The 20,230-nt window shown below is 36.9% G+C and overlaps 1 protein-coding gene across 4 annotated transcripts in view; it reads left to right on the forward strand.

Annotated features, from left to right (window-relative positions):
* LOC145997294 (breast carcinoma-amplified sequence 3 homolog) overlaps positions 1-20,230 on the forward strand; it is a 67,776-nt gene that overhangs the window by 16,738 nt on the left and 30,808 nt on the right. For all 4 annotated transcript variants that reach the window (XM_083134191.1, XM_083134189.1, XM_083134192.1 and 1 more), the window contains exons 4-8: positions 403-1,693; positions 6,714-6,931; positions 10,316-10,401; positions 14,254-14,402; positions 18,135-18,278. In XM_083134191.1, coding sequence (XP_082990317.1) covers positions 403-1,693; positions 6,714-6,931; positions 10,316-10,401; positions 14,254-14,402; positions 18,135-18,278 — 1,888 coding nt within the window. The remainder of the gene's footprint in view (positions 1-402; positions 1,694-6,713; positions 6,932-10,315; positions 10,402-14,253; positions 14,403-18,134; positions 18,279-20,230) is intronic.

The following is a 20,230-nucleotide window of genomic DNA, read 5'->3' on the forward strand; positions in this document are numbered from 1 at the left end:
AGAACTCCCTGATTACGAGATGAAAGTTAACAAATAAAGCTTTACATTTTGATAACTTTCATATTTATAACCTAATATCCGTAGGTTGTAGTCTGTTTCAATAGTAACTGTTAAAATTTTATTATTCTTGGTTTATATAAATGAAGCTGTACCATTCTTGATCCATATACAAGTGTAGACTTTTGTATGTAGATTCTCAAATTAATGTACCCTAGTTATCTATTACGTGAAAGAGGTAATATTAACACTAATAGTAACTTCACCAATTATTTCTTTTGTAGTCTACGGTTATTACAAGCATATAAACACAGTTTGTTTTAACCGTAGACGACAAGAAAAATAACTTCACCAATTTTGAACTGAATAATCACCAAACCTATTTCTTTTCTTTTTGAATTTCAGGTGAAGAGCATAAAATTCAAGAACCCAGTGAGCGATGTTTTGGCAAATCGACGCGTTATTGTTGTTAGTTTCCCAGAGAAAATTGCTGTGTTTGATGCTTGCACATTTGAAGATCGATTTACAGTTACCACATGTTACCCCTGCCCAGGACCAAACCCCAACCCCATGGCTCTAGGGACACGATGGCTCGCGTATGCAGAGAAGAGGATGGTAGCAATCAACCGCTCCTGTGGCGGAGCGGAGGTGGAAGGCGTGCCATCATATACGGCAAGTGTGCTTCATGCAGCAAAGAGCCTGACGAAAGGTTTACGAGAGTTCGGCGAAACAGTGGCAAGTAGTTTAACAGGACAGAAGACCATTCCTGCAACGCAAATGGGAGGAAATAATGTGCTACACCCAGGAGTGGTGACAATCTTGGACACTCAGGGTGTTGGAAGGGGTGAAGCGAACATAGCTGAAGATACCGAAGGTGTTATTGCTCATTTTGTTGCTCACGGAACGGAGCCCGTTGTTTCTATAACTTTCGACCCGTCAGGAACATTACTGCTAACTGCAGACAAGCAGGGACATGATTTCCATGTTTTTAGGATACTTCCGCATCCCACCGGACCTTCGTCGACGGCCGTGCATCATCTGTACATTCTTCACCGTGGAGACACGTCTGCAAAAGTTCAAGACGTCTCGTTCTCGGCAGACTCGAGATGGGTCGCGGTCAGCACCTTGCGAGGAACTACTCACATATTTCCTATCACTCCGTACGGAGGGACAATCGGTGTGCGGACTCACACCTCCCAGCACGTTGTTAATAGGCTCAGTCGGTTTCATCGAAGTGCAGGATTAGATGATACTCCCCCCTCCGGCCGTAATAGCCCTGTACCTGTGGTTGGTAGTTTGGGTTCCGTGAATTCCTCAAGCGGAACCACTACGGCCAGAGGAAGCTTTGAAGCTTCTCCGATCATACCCTATCCTAATCCACGTATCCCGCCATACCCTCACCCGACGGTACTTACACCATTGGCTCAGCTGCGTCAGCCTATGCAGACTTTGCTGACAACTGGAGGAGGGCACCCATGTCGGAACCCTCCGAACACGAGGACTGTTGGGCGAGGAGTGCCAGACGATAGTGTGCCGTTGAAAGTGGCTGCTTGTTTCGCTGCACCCAGAGCTTGGTTGGTTGGATCCCCCACTGTTACCAGAGACAAGTCATCCAAGAAGGCTGTGGACTCCCTGTTTGTGATAGCCTGTCATGGGAACTTGATAGAATACATATTGGAACCAAAGCCAGCGTCAGGTAATTTTATTTCAATCTTGATTTAGAGGAATTGTGGCTGTGATTGCAAAATCGGTACTTTAGTATTATACGGACTACCTCATTTCAGACCTTATGTTTTCTGGGAAAGCAAAAGAAACACTTAAGGACATAATAGGAACACTGTATTTGAAAGTTTACAAGATATAAATAATACAATTTTAGATTAGGTGTTAGTCCATATAATACTAAAGTACTGCAAAATCTTTATTTTTATGGACTTTTTAGTATGTGTACAAAAAGTCTTACCATTTTCAATGCAGGATATAAAGTAATCAGATCTTTCTATATGTGCTTCTTTGTATCACTAATACAGTAAAACCTCGTTAATCTGGACTAATGGGGGGGATAAGTTGACCGATTTAACGAAAGTCCAGATTAACTGAAATAACCTAAAAGAAGAGTAGAAAGTGCATTAAAACTCCGTTTATAGCAACAAAACATGTTTATTATGGTGTATTTAAAGGGCATAGGCCTAAATACACTATACAGTACAGTAAAATGTAAAGCAATACGACAATGCAGTGCTTCTAGCCACATTTAAAACCTTGCATTCTGCTTTTTTTTTTTGCCTGTCAGGCTAATCGGGGTCGAGATTAATGAGGTTTTACTGTATTCTAGAAATTTAATTAATGTGTTCAGTGCTAAAAAAAACCTGTGTAGTTTGAACTCATCTTCTTCTGAAACTTGAGTCTTGGCTTTAAACCATAAGTAAGCCTTGATTGTTTTGTTGTTTTTTGATTTTTGAACATGTTTATTGTCCATTCCCGTGCCAATTTTTGTGTTTTTCCAATATGTTGTTTATTTGTGTTCACCAAATTTTGTGTTTCTGCATTGCGAATTTGATAGTTTTTTGTTGATTATTATCAGAGGCTAACTGCCTTCATTCACTGAGGATACCACATCTGGAATGGAGATGGTATTGCGTCACTTCTTTCTTTGTTTGTACAATCTCCGTCCCAGACACTGTATCCTCAGTAAATGAAGGCAATTAACCTTCGATATTAATCGGAAAAACTATCAAATTTGCAACGCAGAAACATGAAATTTTGCATACACAATTTTAATACCACATTTACTAGATCCATCATGAATTTTTTTTTCATACTTTCTTTTCCTTCAAAATTGACAACTTAATTTTCAACTTCTGTGTATCATTGTTCTTGTTAAAAGTTTAGGCCAACACAGTACATTAGGGTGGTCCAAACAAAGAAAAGTTAAAATCTTCCATAGGCATATTATTTATTGTGTTCCTCTTTTAAAGAAACCTTCCTCCCAAAAGATTCACAATTATCCAAGTATATTTTATGGTCATTCAGTGCTATCAAAGTATAGACGTGAAACATGCACTTTGAACTTTTTTTAGTTCTTTGTACTATAATGATATCATCACTTTCCGTAACACTTTAATTACTTGGAGCAGGTGGGATATATGCCCTTTGCTAAAACTGCCAGTGTACAAACATGAGTTAGAGTATACTGTGCATGAGAGGAAAGAATTATGAGTCGCTTTTTCTGTGAAGGAAACTAGAAAAATGGTCAAGGTAGATTCTTTGAAATCTGGACTCACTTGAAATCTGAGAAAAATGTGCAGGTGTATACTTATTCTGTCATCAGCATGGATTGAGATATTACGTTTGTTCCTTGCAGCTTCTTCACAAAGAAGTTGAAATTAGGTTATAAGTTTAAAACTAAGAAAAGTATTATTAAGATGTATTCCAGGAAGAATATGTGTATCATGTAACGGTGATATCTGAAGTTTCAGTTATATGAGAATATATTTGGTCTAGGAATTAATTCGTGTGGTTGTTACGCACACATTGAAGCTGTAGTTCAAACACAAAATACATAAATACCTTAAGAAAAATATTGTCCATCGCGAGCCACCACTTTCGCCCATCTGTCAGGCAAGTTACGGATTCCGTGGCGAAAGAAGTCCTCATCCTTTGAAGCGATCCAGTCAGAGACCCATTTTTCGATATCTTCTGAAGAAGTGAACCGCTGTCCAATCAAATTGTTATTCATGCAATCGAACAAGTAGTAGTCCGAAGGAGCAACGTCTGGTGAATACTGCAGGTGGGTTAAAACTTCCCATCCGACATTTTCTAAATAGGTTTTGACCGGTTTTGCAACATGTGGGCGAGCGTTATCATGTTGAAAAATAAGTTTATCATGTCTGTTCTCCCATTCTGGTCGTTTCCTGGCCAGAGCTTGCTTCAAACACATCAATTGTCGTCGATAACGTTCTCCATTAATAGTTTCACCCGGTTGCATCAGCTCATAGTACACCACACCTTTCATATCCCACCATATGCACAGCATAACATTTGCACAGTGAATATCTTGTTTCAGTTGTGATGGACCTGGTTCACCTGGCTTCACCCAGGCCTTTTTTCGTTTCGGGTTCTCGTAATGGATCCACTTCTCATCGCCAGTAACAGTGTGATGCAAAAACCCCTTTCTTTTCTGTCTTGAAGCAGCAATTCGCAAATGGTTTTTCGTCTTTCGACGTCTCTGTCTTTCAATTCATGTGGAACCCAATGTGACATCTTTTGAATCATTCCCATGGCTCTGAGGCATTTGGAAACTGTTGTTTGATCAACGCCTAATGCTTCTGCAAGTTCTTCCTGCGTTTGACACGAATCCTGATCGAGCAATGCTCTCAATTCTTGGTCTTCAAATTTTTTTGGCTGTCCAGGTCGCTGTTGGTCTTCCAGGCCGAAATCACCACTTCTAAACCGTGCAAACCACTTCTGACACGTTCGCTCAGCTAGCGCATGGTCACCATACACTTCCACCAAAATACGATGACTTTCGGTAGCACTTTTCTGCATGTTAAAGTAATGAAGCAGAACACCCGACAAAAACACTTTATCTGGCACGAACTGCGCCATATTCAGTTGACTACAAAATGCTGTTGTTGACGCGTCAATCAACTGCCCTATACTACGAACGATGCGCGCTGACAGGAGTTTTCAATGCATGTGTGGATACACGGAACTGTGGGATGATACGCTCGTTACGCCATCTCTTGTCCAGGTGCAAGAATTAATTCCTAGACCAAATACAAGAGAGAGTAGGATTCTATCCTCTTTGTTAAATACAGTTAAATTACATTTGTAAAATGCAGTTCACATATGAAAGTAGAAGACACTGGGGATAACTAAAGAGTTAATATAAATTAATAAAAGAAAGAGTTGAATTAGGCATTGCATTATTTTGGAAAAGTAAATTAGTAATATTCAGGATAGTACTAAGGATTGTACTCAAAATGGCACATAATGACCACAGTGGTATAATTAAGATGAAAATGTTATGTAGGCAAAATAACTTGTAATCAGAAATGCAGTGGTTAGAGTTAGGTGAATCATTGTGAAAGTAGAGGATATAGTACAGTTGTCAGTATGTGTAGAAAAGGATTCACATATGAATTCATATGGGATTAGTACAATACAGTGGCGGTGATTGGGTCCCAAAACTGGATAGGGGGGGGGGCAAGGTGAGAAAACTAGGGGGCAAAGACAGTATATTTTCCTTTGTAGATAAGATTTAGCATAGTGCATGGGCAAAAGTGGCGAAAACTGGGGGGGAGACCTCCCCCTCTCCCCCACCCTCTAATCACCGGCACTGGTACAATATCATCATGTAAGATGCATTCAGGAAATTTATAGATTTGCCAGAAAGTGGGTTGTTATTAGAGTACAACGTTTGTTATATTTGCATTTCTGAAGCTTTGCTCGTGATCATGAACACAATTTATAACTTTTTGTAAAACATTATTTTGTGTGGTCAAATGGTGAGGTGTGAGCAAGTGATCAAGACCAAGTTGGATTGTGCACTTCGCGTGTACTGAAGGGAGAACTTACATTTTGATGTCACTCTTCTGATACAGAAAATGTGAACATTTTGTTCCAAAACATTAACTTACAATTTAAAGAACTAAAAGTAGATCCAATTTGGGGCTCAAAATTGGTTTTTTTGGCCAGAAAATTTTTCCCTGTTCTAACTTTTTTTTTTCTTTTTACAGTTTGTGCAGAAATTTCAAGACATAATTCTTTGAAGCATAGCAACCTAAAGTTTCAGACAGACGTTTATTTTAGACTAAAATGAAGTATGTTACAACATGTCCCTTAACCACCCCCTGTCCCCCTCTCTCTCCCCCTCTCTATCTCTGGATGTGCTGCAATGAGCGATTTCTGCTCAAATAGACAATTCACTAGTACACAAATAACCGTAATTTGTCTGTGGTAGTCGGCCCTCAAACAAACATGGATCGTGAAGTGAAACATGCAGTGAAATATTAACTTAAGTAAACATAGTCATTATCTCCATGTTTAAAAGAAGTTTAGTCTATTTTCCTACTACAGTGCTTCATGAAAATGAAACATGATTGTGGGCTGAAACTGCCAGCATGGATATTTTACGTACAATTTTATTGTCACATTAAAATGATGTTCCATTGTAAACACTTGAGTGTGGGATACTCAAATGAGTTTGAGCGAGTGAAAGTGGGCCCATGCCAATACTCTAATGTGCGTGCATGTAAACTCAACTGTGTGTGTGTGTGTGTGTGTATATATATATATATATATATATATATATATATATAAATAAATCAAAGAAGGTAAAAGGAAACACTCACCGGACAGTAGAAAAATTCGGTTCTGTCTATTTCTCCTCACACCGATGATGCTATGAAATTAGCGAAAATTTTGAATTTTTCTACTGTCCGGTGAGTGTTTCCTTTTACCTTCTTTGAATTTTACTTAGCCCTTTTGGCCCTCCTTGCTTTTATCCATTATATATATATATATATATATATTGGTAGTTAAATCTTGAAGAAGTTCTATGGATAGTAAAATGTGACTGCAAGATTAAATCCATTTCAAAATTAATATATTGTTTTGTACATTTCAACTTTGGCTCCTATGTGCCAGATAACACCTAAATTTTATGGTCCCATTTTGAACACCTGCTGAAGAATCAACTTCTTGTTTTCTAGGCGTTCCCAAAGAAAAGGTTTGTGATGATTCCCCAATCGAACTGGAAGTTCGAGCAAGGGCCCAGTGGACTCTTCTAAGGCCTCACCACAGCTACGAGCTGCAGCCTCCGCTACCCGCGAGCAATCCTCTGATGGTGTTGCCTGATAGAATGACATGTGATCAGTCCTTTGTGTCTTCTACTGAAGTTGAAGATTCCGATGAAAGGTGGTTGTCTCAGGTATGTGTATCAAATTTCTAGACTAGGGCTCATCCGATCAAGTTGTTGTTTATTTTGCAGCAATGTTATGTGAAAAATGCTTTTTGTAGTTAAATGTCAACTACTTTTATACTTTCTAATTCTTGAATGCCGACCCAGCCAGAGGTAAGAAAGGGCGAAGGATTATGATCTTGAATATTTTAAAGTAATCCGCTGGTAAATGTAGGTGTGTAATCGCAGTGGAATACTGTATATACAGGGGAACCTCGATTTTACGTTTACAGATATAAAATTTTGCCGTATTTTACACTGTGAGCCAAAAGTCATGATCAGATACTATTTACAGTGCTCTCCCTAAGATATCGTGGCACTACGGCCCTGTGATGGCCAAGGGCTGCCAAGTGGCTTTTTGTTGGGCAACACGTGGTCAGTGCTGCTGTTTTCTGGCTTTCGACACCAGAGCTCACTTTTTCTGTTTCAAGTAGTTCCCAGATTGTGCTCAGGATGCTGGGTCAACACTGAAATTTTGGGGACGAAAGGAATCAATCCCCAGGACCACTTCCACCAAAGGTGAAAGCGCTAACCATGGAGTTGTGCATATTTTCCGATAGAGGTACATCTGAATGCTGCAGTTAAAGACAATGATTTGGCAGCATGAAGTACTCATGTGTTTGGTTTCCTGCTTGTGTTTCCTGCCTTGTATTTCTGAGGTGGTGTGACTATTGTTTTATGTCTTATAAACCGTGGCAGATACTAGCTGTTTCGCTATTGAGGAATGTCTTGTTTTTAGCGTATGAGTGCATGGAGAGGGACGTACTGGTGAAATGCATGAAGAAATCGGGGAAAGCTTTTTCATCACTTAGGTAAATCACCTACAACTGAGACGAAATTACAAAAACTTAGGAGGTAGATCTTTGCAACTGGTTCTGTGTTACATGCACAACTCAGAGGAAAGCTGCAGCATTCGGACGTACCTATATTTAAAAAAGGATGAATTACACACACTATATGTGAGGTGGATGTACATTTCTCTCAATCTATGACAACTTTTTACGTCAATTTTGTTTGCAAACAATGCATTCTTTCACTGTAAATGGTATTGTGTAGTGAATTTTGGCACACTGTGCACGTTCAATTTTCATGATCCCGAGAGGGTATATATATATATATATAATATTAAATTTTTCCAGATTTTACCTTTTCTTGCATTGCAGATTTTTACACCATGGTTCCCTGAAAAACATTAAAATGGAAGTTCCACTGTATTAATATTAATCAGAATTCTAAACAAGCTCAGCCCTAATAGAATTTCAAATAAATTTTTAATTTCAGTAAGTGTTGTTAAATGTTCAAAATCATTTTAAAGTCCAAACACATAAGCAAAACGTTGTGCAATGCGGGGGATATCCATATGAAAACAGATTTTTTGAGTTTGTGAAATGTTTGAGGTACTTTGTCTGTCATATTTTGTTATGAAAAATCAATTTTTGAAGTATGAATGTATTCCCATAACATGTAATTGACTATTTTATGGAAACTTTTGTCCAGTTTTCAAAGCTTGTTTGAAGAGACATGTATTTTAAGTATTATACCGGGTGTTCCCTTCAAATCTCCCTAATTTCAATTTATCGTAGAAAAGAAAGTATGAATGATAGAGCAATGAAATTTCAGATAATTGAAGAAAAACTCATAAATTTTATTTTCCATACACTAATACACCTCCACATGTGCCCCATTGGTAGCACGAACAATATCCAGTCTGTATTCAACTTCTTGCCATGTTCTCTCCAATGTCTCCTGTTACTGTTGCAATCGTATCACGTATGCAAGTTCGAAACTCTGGGATGTTATTCACTGGAATTGCAAACAGACGATCCTTTACGTAACCGCAGAGGAAGAAGTCTAGCAGAGTGAGGTCAGGTGAACGTGGCGGCCACCATATGCATGCATCACGTCCAATCCAGCGATTAGGAAATTTCGAATTGAGGGACCTCCGAACATCCAGACTCCAGTGTGGGGGAGCTCCATCTTGTTGGAATATGATGTCCGGTTGTAGAGTAACTACCTGGGGGTACACAAACTGCTACCACATGTCCAGGTACACAGGACCTGTTACTCTAACTTCATTGAAAACAAACGAACCGATGATCCTGTCCTTCATTAGACCACACTAAAAATTCAATTTTGGGCTATAGCGTACATGTTCCCTGTACACATGTGGGTTTTCAGATCCACAGATCCGTACGTTATGCCGGTTGACAATCCCCTACATGTGAAACGTTGCTTCGTCTGAAAACAAGACGTTGTCAAGGAAGTGAGGATTCATCTCGAGAACATTTCCATACTAAATTCTTTGCGATGCGGCTTATTATCTGGCTTCAATTGTTGCACAATCTGCACTTTATACGGATACAACCGGAGCTGCTTGTGCACAACTCTATGGATTGTTGTTGGAGGCACATTGAATTGCCTAGATGATTGGCGGATTGATTTACTTGGGCTTGTCTGTAACCCCGCTCGAATTTCTTCCACCTTTTCCTCTGACACACGATGGCGAGCTCCGCCAGATTGTTTTAACACACTGCCGGTTGTTAGAAACTTACTAAACAACAGCCTAATTGATTTAGCATCAGGTGCAACTCCTCCGTACACTCGTCTGAAATTTGATTGCTTTGCAATCACAGATTTTGTCTCAGCATACCACACCACTGCCTATGCACGTTGTTGAACAGCCGCCATTTTTATTTATGCGACCGTGGCGCTGCGTAGTGAGCAAACGGACAACTTCAAGTCATGCAAAAAAACTTGAAGATCTGGCCTTTCATTTGGTGTTACAGTTATTTCACAATTCATCGTACATCGTTCCCATTAATTAATTGAAATTAGGGAGATATGTACGGAACACTCTGTATATTGAACAATGTTTAGGACTAAAGTTCCTTAATGACTGATATGAAACCAACCATTTAAAGAAACCTCCTCACCACAGGATCTGCAAGCACCTTATATCCACCAATGCTGACACCCGGCAATAAAATCAAAACATTCCATTGGGAACTTTGTCAGTATGCCAATATTGGCTTTTAGCTATTTTTCTCTCCTACAATCCCATTCCACTTACCCCATGCTTAGATTCGTTATAATATATATAGTGAGTTGCCATGCGATTTCATACACAGAAAATATGGTAGCCGTACACAGGACAGAATAAGAGGGACTTACAAAAATAGTGATGAAAATTGCATGTGGGAGGCAAAGCACAGAATTCACACAATTAGTGAATCACCCACTTTGTTTATATGGTGTTGTGAATGCAAAAATGTAAATGTTGTTTTTTGTGTTATTCAGACTTCACATCTCTAGTTTAATTCATCTGAGACATTTCTTAATTCTGTGTTTCTCTAGGTGGAAATAGTTACGCATGCAGGGCCTCATAGGCGATTGTGGATGGGCCCACAGTTTACCTTCAAAACCTTCAACCCTCCAAATAAGTAAGTAATCTTTGCCAGAGAATACAAGACTAATTGCTAGACATTGTTCCCTACCAAAACTCTTACCAGTATGAAAACAGTGTTATGGTAGATTGAAGTATTATTAATTAAGAATTAATTAGTTTTATTTACATTTCGTTTACTCTATTAGGACAGAAGTTCTGGCATGTACCGTATTTACTCATATATAATGCGCACTTTTTCCCAAAATTTTTGCTCCTAAAAACTGTCGTGTGTATTATGCACGTAAATAATTTTGACAGCCAACATGCAACCATACAGGGTCATTCCATGATTTTGTGACACATTCATTGATTTTTCGTGTTTACGGAGCTCTATCATGTTATATATCGTTGTAAAGCTTAAATCATGTAGTTTCTGAATATGGTAACAGTATTACATTCAAGATGGTGACACTAATGTGAAATGCAGTTGAAATAACTTCATCACAAAATGAAGAAACGTTCTGATTCTTATGGTCTTAAGAAAAGATAAGGAAAAATAAAATCATAATTAAAATGTATTACTGGCCAAATAATAATATATATATGGAGTGTGTAAATTCCTTAATGGAAAAAATCTTGTGTTGCTAACTGCTAGTTTGAGGGTCCTGAATGTGCCTCATATAAATGTTACGTTTAGTCACGGAAAAAAGTATATATTTTGAAGTTTTCTTAGAAAAAGTAAAGAAGGAAATTTCAAAATATAAAAATTTCAAAGCCATTTCCCATGATTTTTTACTTTGTAATGGAATGTTCTGCGACACCTAGAAAAGCAGTGCCATTCTGGCAGAATTCGAGAATGCACCTCCCATCACAGCGGTATTTGTTGGATAAGAAATAATAGAAGATAACTTCCTGAACACTGCAAATCCATAACATAATTTTGATCTCACTGTCTACTATTACAGAATAAATAATGTGGTTAAAGAGTGAAAGCACAGTGGAGGGAGAGGGGGAGGTGGTGTGGGTTGGTGATTCATTGCATACACAAGTGATATTCTTCTCCGCTTGGTCCACATAGCAGCAAGTGATTCATTGAATAGATATGATGTCATTCACTCGTGATCAGCATAACAATAGCTTTACGACCTACAACTAAGAAAGCCATTTCTTGAAACTCAATGATACTGCGCATTATATACGGGATATAATTTTTTGTCACTTTTCCCCATCAAAAACCAGGGTGCGCATTATACATGCGTAAATATGGTATATGTTTTCATACTGTTTATAATTTTAAGTGTTTATATTTATAAAGACATACATGATATTTTTTGACATGAAGTGTAATGTGGTTAGTGACAATGAAATCAGATTGTGGCTCCACCTATTTGAAGAGCCTCTGTTACCCTGCAATAAAGCAATGTGAATAAAAACTCTAAACGTAGTACTCTTAGTGTGATTGTAGAAAACTTCTTACGTCACGTGCCGGCAACATATTTGTTAAAACACTAAAATCACACATTAACAGCACGATAAAAAACACTTCGGAGTTCTTCCATTTAGATTTTCTTTCATCCTCACGATCGACCAGTTTTCAATATGGCGTATACCCCGAGATACACGGGGGTCGTAATATGATTGTAGAAAACTTTCTTGATCCGGTCGTGAGTGGGAGTGATGTGATCAGCATCACGCCCCTGACTGCCTTTACCCCCCAGGGTTTCCCCCAGGTATCCATGTTATTCGACGCTGGGTGGGCACCGGGGCCGCTTCCATCGTTAGAAAAGTTCCTGGATTTGAACCGGCCGGGGATCGAACCCGGGACCTTTAGCATGGTAGTCAGATGCGTTACTGACTGAGCCACCGCGGCCATTGTCAAACAGGGCTGAATGAAAAATTTAAAAGAATACGTACATTTTTTCAGTAAATTTTGTTGTTTTTTAAAATTATTGTTTGCACATTTTCTCAAAAATATAATAGTAGTATGTAAATTCAATTAACTAGGTTACATAGCTTACTAATGAATAAATGACAAAACTGCTTTTTTGCTATTGCATAATACATATTAATTATTTTTTGTAATAAACAATTGGAAATTTTTACCTATACTTAGTAAGATTGTAGGCACATGGTAGAGCTAAATTTTGGCATTTTTCCATTCACTTTGAATTAATGTGAGGCTACAGGAACTTCCTGAAAAGGTGGCGATTTGGTGCCAAAATTGGGGGGCAAAGACAGTTTATTTTTTCTTGTTAGACAAGGCTTAGCATAAAGTGCTCATAGTGCTGGGTTAAAAAGTTGCAAGAAGTGGGGTAACTGACCCCCTTTCCTTGCCCCTCCTAATCACTCCAACTGTCTAGAGTAAATTACCCTTGGATGTAAACATTTTATGCCTTGTGAAAGCCTGAGCCATTCCATTGAAAATTAAACCAGCTTTTGACAAACTTCCAATACTCATATTGCATTGAAATTTGAATATTTTATACATTCATGCATATATAGATGAAAGGGGGGGGGGATTAAATATTTTCTGAGAAATTGTGTTGGATGCTTCCACCTCTATGTGGTGCTGGGAAAGTTATGATCCCAGCTATGTTCAACGTGTTTACGGCTGCTGGATTTACAAACTGGGGTCTCTGGCATACCATGCCATTGTTTACCTGTGTGGTATCGTCTCTCACAGCTATACTGCAATAAGATCGGTATCTTTGAAATAATTATGATGTCGATGGTGCGTAGTCTCTCCCAAAGACAATTCCATGTGGATAAAACAGCAGAAGGGAAAGCGAAACCAGGATAGGTTTGGTAGCGCAGTTGGTTGAACACTGTCCCGTTAATCTAGGGGCCTGGCTTTGAGTCTTGGACATGTGTTGCTTAATCATTTCAGTGCAGAGAATGTATGTGTACATTTTTCTCTATGGTGCACAAAACGAGGATAATGTAGATATATGTTCTTTGTTTTTGAGTGGTGGTGAAAATGTGTACGTGTTTCTACATCATTCGTGAAATGTTTTGCTGCAAATTTTTGATATTTCAATTCATAAGTTTCCCACTTAATTCCTAGTGCTGTTTCTTTGTTCTTTCTCTGCTGGTCCTTATGGCATGTGTGCTGTGCATTTTCTCATTTGGCACAATGGCTGACAAAGTTTGTCCAGGTTGTTCCCTGCAGAAATCTCTCCCAAGATGATATTCAGCATTCTGTGGAGGAGGTTGTGAATGGTTCTGGGTGTGAACTGAAGAAGAGAATGTAGAAAGTGATATCATTCACTGAATATTTAGAAAAATAGAGATAATAAACAGAATTTTTTTAGAGGTTTTTGTGATGGCAACACTGATGCTTGAAGAAAATTACATATAGTTATTGTATATAAAGCTATATTGTAATGTGTAGTAGCTTGTATTTGTACACAAAATTTAAGGTCTATATTGTATGTGTAACTGAGTAATAAAGAGAGAATAAAGAAAAAAATAGATTTTTTGGAGTATGGCAACACTGACGCTTTAAAAAAGTTACATAAGTTTTTGTAAGTTATATTTTAGACAATAGTATTTCATATTCATATCCAAAATTTTAGGTATGTATGGTACATAGTAACAAAGAGAATGAACAAACATATTTTTTATACATTTTTGGAAAATTTTGGGTGGCAACACTGATGCTTGAAAATATTACATAAAGTTTTTGTACGTTATATTGTAAATTGTAGTATTTTGTATTTTTACACAAAATTTGAGCTCTGTACATTACATAATGGCACAGTAATTATTATTCAGAAAAGGATCTAAAATGGTATGTTGACTGCAATATTTCCACTTCTGTGCATACGTGCCAAAAGGGTTAAATTTCTACATATAAATGCATTGTTTCTCTGAATTGTCTTTATAAAGTGTCTGTATATATTTGCAGCATCTGTAATCCATCATCTATAACAGAGATAGAAGCTATTGAAGTAGGAACAGGTCCTGGTACTCGACCAGCACGTTCCAATCCAGTGAACATGCCACCTTCAAGCACTGGCCCTGTGGTCCCTGTACTCATTGAATCAGGATCAGGTAGTAAGTAAAGCATTTTTCTCATTTATGTGTGCATCATCGTGCTGAATGATCAGGTACAGTTTCTAGTATCCGAGTCAGAAATCTGGATTTTTTTTTCTGTTTAAATTAATTGATATTGTATCATTAATTCCTAGTTCAGTAGTAACGGAATTAAATAAACATCAAACTTATGCATGTGTTGTTTTATTAATGTTCTAATGATGAGACATAACTAACTGTTGCTTAGAGTAGACTGTTGGTGTTATGATAGAGCTAAATTAAAATCTTGAAATACAACAGATTGATCGGTACTATATCACTATTAGCCAACCCAGACGTATCTCCGCATTATTATTAAAATTAATTGCAAATTATTTTACCGATCCAATATTTCTATAAATAACCTGTAATTTTCTGCACAATTTTGCCATTCTGTTATGTTTGTAAATTATCATAAAGGTATTCTTATTTCCCTTGTTTTGTAAAGTACATGTCTAAACATGTAGTTAATCTTTCTGAGGAGAAGCAAGCTTTAACCGTAGATGCTGACCTGTGTTCTACAGTTTTAGCCTCAATGTCAAGGCTGTTTTCAGTGCAAACATTGAAATTATGCACAACTCATAATTTTTTTTTCATCTCTCAAACCAATGATACTACGGTCACAAATGATGCTTTATTGAATTTGTAGTTAGAAGAGGAATAAAAACTTTTATTATTATTTTGTTTTGTGCCCTCTGAGGCTATGGTTTGAAATGGTTCTCATATTTTTTCCTTGTGCACTTGTTGGTTTTACTTTCTGAGAAAGATTTTTTCTTCATATTTGAAAAGTGGGACAAGAAAACATGCCTCATATATAACAAAAGTGCATGTTTCAAATTTTTTGGCCACTGGAAATAATGATAGTGGAGTCACAAATAATATCTACTTTTGTTCAGTATATCATGGCACTGCTTCGGGCAGTCACATTTGCATTCAACCAGTTGTTCTCCTGTTGCAAAATTTTGGTTTCAGCAAGGGGAATAAAGACTTGAATCACGAAGAAGTGAAAAATCCAATAAAAGAACTGCGCATTCAAAAGTCATGGGTCATGAGTCATGACACACTCTAAAGCACATGAATAAATACCAGCATGACTGTCTGGAATAGTCATTGAGCCACAGTATGGTCATATAGACTTAAGGCTTAAGAAAGTTTCATCATAGAACATATTGTCACATGACAAAACCATGAATGTGCAATTTTACTTTGATATGAAAGCATTTTAATATTCAGTCTCCTTGGAAATACCACTTGGATAAATGTTGTCATTGGTAAAATGTGTCCCTGCTTATCACTGTTTATTTGGTCATATAAGTTAGCATAGGAATATATCAACAAAAATAAGTTTGAAACTGCACTAGGTGAAAAAGTGAAAATTTGCACATTCGTTGTTTTGACATTGTTGCGGCGATATGTAATTTTATTTACTATGATCAGTAGAATATCGTTTATCAGAATCAGTAAATAAATTTTATTTTGAATCAAAGTCTCTGTATTAAAAAAAAAAAAGATACAAAATATTCATTATTGGTCAATATTAGCATATTAAGTGCTTCTCTATTACAATCGGAATAAAACCACAAGAAACTACAAAGCAAGAAGAATAGTTTCTTCATCAAACATATTGTCACACCAATGCCGAAACCACGAATGTGCTATAAATCTTACTTTGAGATAAAAGCATTTTATTACCTACAGAAGGCTCTCAATATTCTGGGGTTATCGCATCCTAGTTTTCAGGATACAAGAAAAGAAAGAAGAAAAGGCGGTATCAGCACAGGTACTGATATCATTTTGAAGTGGCATTTGCTCTGCCCTAGTTTTTAGTATCTGCTAGCTCCATGGATGAGCATATTAATGGTCAATATTCCATCTCGTTACTGAATTTCACGGTTGGCTGGGGCATGTGTGTTCTTTGTCATTATCCATTCATTAAATCTAGTAGTCACTGAGTCAATATCAGCTTGAACCAATACCCACGCCAATACTGATGCTCTTTACCGATTCCCTCCAACGCTGATAATTGAAAGTTCTTCAAAATATTGGTTAATATTAGTGTGTAATTATTTCACTGCAATTTACCAAGAATTTTGCTTTCATATATTCATGAATTACATCAGAATACAGGGTGCTGCAACTGAACCTGGCGGTTGTTAATTACAAATAAAAACAAAACTCTTTCCTGCAACGAAGTCAATTTAATCATGTTGTACCACATCTAAAAGCATTTTAGGAAAGTGGCATGAGGGGCAGTTTCATGCAATTTCTTGACAAGGACAGTTCATTTTTTTGAATAGCACACCTGTCAGGTGGCTGCCGTTATTGCGAACACATTTGTGTAGAAACTTTGCATAACTCGTTGCAAATTTAAATTTTCTTCGGTGTCATCTGATTGAAGTTCCTTACCCACAGTAAAATGGTATTCCGACTGGGAACATGCAGATTACGGTGAATACTAAAGTGCCGATGGAAGGCACGCTGCATTGCCACCACGCATTCATTATGAAAAATGTCTCAACCAGAAAAGCACGGGTATTCTGTATGCTGACTAACATGTTTTGAGATAACAAACAGCTGAATGTGGTTACTTTGCGCAATTTCCATTCAGTGTTGATTTAAAAATCACCAGATTCCATTGCAGCATTTCACAGGTGTGCTATTCAATAAATGAACTGTCTGTCAAGGAACGGCATGAAATAGTACTCATGGTACTGTCTTCCTAAAATGCTCTGAGATGTAGTACAACATATATTAAATTGACTTCGTTGCAGGAAAGAGTTTTGTTTTTATTTGTAATTAAAACTGTCAGGTTCAGTTGCTGCACCCTGTACATGTTATGTAATTACTAGAGCCTGGATTTTAGGCAAAATGCCTATTCGTTTCCGATGCTGGTAGACAAAAATTTAACACAAAAGTACATCGATCCGAAGGTTCTTAACGTTCTGAACAATACTTCATGTTGCCTTTTTTTTGCCTATTTCACCTTATGCTGCCTTTTTCAAACATTTTTGCCTTTTTTTGCCTCTTTTGTCATTCCAACAAGGCATTATGTTGCCTTTTTTTGCCTATTTCACCTTACGATGCCTTTTTTTTTGCCTCTTTTGTCATTCCGACAAGGCATTTTTTAAAATTATATTTCTCTTCTATTTGATTTCGTTTTTCAATAACCCTTGTTATTCAAATTATTATTTTTAAATACATTTTTAAAGATTTGAGAAGAATTTAAGTTCTTCTCTTCAATTTTTAACGTATCTTCTTCAATTTTCACTGCCTCTTCTGAAACTTGACTGCCTTTTTTTCAACATACACTACCTTTTTTTCAATTTTCCGTTGCCTTTTTGCCTGCCATTTTTAATACTTTTCAGTGCCTGAACATCCGGGCTCTAGTAATCACATAATCCAGTTTTTCAGATGGGTGAAAAATATAAAGAAACTTTGAGTTTTGCATAAGTGTTGTGTGGCAATTTTGCGGAACCCGTGAAAGACCAAAATGCTCAAAAAGTATTTACTGGTATCAATAAATTAATTCCAACCAATACCAATACATTGCCATCTCTATCAGCTCATCTCTGCTCATCACTCACCCTCTCTGTCAGAATTAACTAGAAGCAATACTAAATAACAAATACAAAATATAGTTTTTAGTATCTGGGTGCATCTGTTTTTTTTTCCTTTGCCTAGTGAGCAAGATTAATTGTTGTTCTTATTTACCAGGTAGTTACGAACAGTCACCGAGGCTAATGGAAGTGTATGGTGAAACGGGGGACTCGGATGGATCAGGCCCTGGGGAGACCCAGTTGCGGGAAGACCTGGCTGATGCGATGATGGAAAGTTCCGGGATTCCAACTCGTGATACTGGTGAGTATGTCCTTGCATGCTTTTTTCATGTTTATTTAACAATGCCTGCTTATATCTCACTGTGAGTGTGCTCGAATAGACAATTGTGTGTATTATGCAGCCTTAAAACCTTTGAAGAAACTGAAAATTCATGTGCAACTAACACAGTGGAACAGGGTGGGGGATTTTTTGATAATTTAAATGCAGGAGTAAATATAAAATCAAGGCTCTACTGAGTTACCAAAATTACAACTGCGCTCATTAAAATTTATTGAAATGTTATGTGAAGCTTATGGCTCTACCATGAAAGAAACCAGGGGCTTTGGCATTCTGAGCTATCCAGCCAAAATCTGGCCTCCCCTACAATTTCCAGACGTTAATAAGACACTTTCACAGAGATCTAAGTTGTGGAAATTGTAGCCAGAGGTTGATAGTAAATTGCTGCACAACATTGGCATAAAATGCCAAAATTTCACGTTGGGTGTCTCTCTGGACGACAGTTTACACTCAGCTTTTCATCAAGTTATAGTACATATACTCTGTGTCCCATGTTGTTTAGTGGAAGAAAATTTTTCTTTGATGAAATAGAAAATATGATGAAAGATTTATAAACGTGTACCAACATGTCCAAGTTGCAGCATGGATGGTGGCGACCACAAAGAGAGTTAATTAAACACTAAATAGACACAGAAATATAAAGAAGTTTGTAATTTATTTCACACTAGAAACTGTCTTACCCCATGTGCTGTGAGAAGCCTTTCAAATCACATAACTACTTTTCTTAAGGTTGTGTCAATATTACTTTGAACCAATACTTAACTTACTCTTAACACTGATACTTGAAGATTATATAAGCCCAAAATTGATCAGAATACCTGTAAAGGTTTGAATAGTATTACATTGCAACTGTGTCATATCAGTGTACCACTGTTGTGCTGAAACTAGTTCTATATGTTAGGGATTCGCCAACTACTCATATATCCCCTACTTTCATATCAGATACATTCTTAAAATAAAATATGCTGGCATACAGTTAATGCAACTAATTCCATATTTGTTTTTTTTCAAAAGAACAAATAATTATAGAATATAGCTTCAAATCCTATTGTTATATTAAAATAAAAGAATATCTAATGGTTTTTGATTGTATCACAGATTGTAGACCATTGTATGCACATCCTCTCACACAGGATGGTCTCCAATCTGTGCTACAAGAGCTGAAGCAAAGCCATGATGTATTGCAACAGGCTGTTGCTGAAATTGATAAAGTGTTTTGCACAAGAAATCTAGGACTAGAGTTTCTACTTTGTGTCTGCCCTTGGGCATGAAAGTGAATTTATTGTTTTTGTATTACTACCACTGTTCTCTCGAGTTCACGTCTTGTGCAAGAACCACATAATCATAAAACTTTTCTGTTCATTTTGTCTCCTGCAAGAATGTAGATTTATCTTACATTATGTTGATATATGATGTTGTACTATGCATGGAAGTACCATTGTAAATTCAAGAAATTCTCGTTCCTAATTTATGCTTCTACGAAAGTTTAAAAGTGGCACCCATTTTTTTTAAATTTTTTTTTTAAGTTTGAAATAATTTCTTAAATGTTCTCATAACCACAGTTACTGATTATTAAAAATAAAATATAGATCTTACTTACGTATGGCTTACAAGGTTCTTGTTAAAACCAATGTTTCGAATCTGTTTTAATAAGTTTGAAATGTATATGTAAGAAAAAATCGATTGACTGATCACTTTTTTTTTTGCATTACTTAACAATTTTTATTTATTCAGAATTGTCATATTGACAGCATATTTTTACTATTCTAAATGCACCATTATTAACACTTTTATTTAAATACAGTAAAAACAAGGATAAAGATTTTATGTAGCAATATTTAAGCTGTATGTACAAAGCTTCTTATATAAAGCCTAATAATATTTGTATTGGAATGAAAGTGTTAGTGATAGTAACA

The sequence above is a fragment of the Lepisma saccharinum genome, chromosome 13, assembly GCF_977018435.1.
Source record: "Lepisma saccharinum chromosome 13, izLepSacc3.1, whole genome shotgun sequence".
NCBI lineage: Eukaryota > Metazoa > Arthropoda > Insecta > Zygentoma > Lepismatidae > Lepisma > Lepisma saccharinum.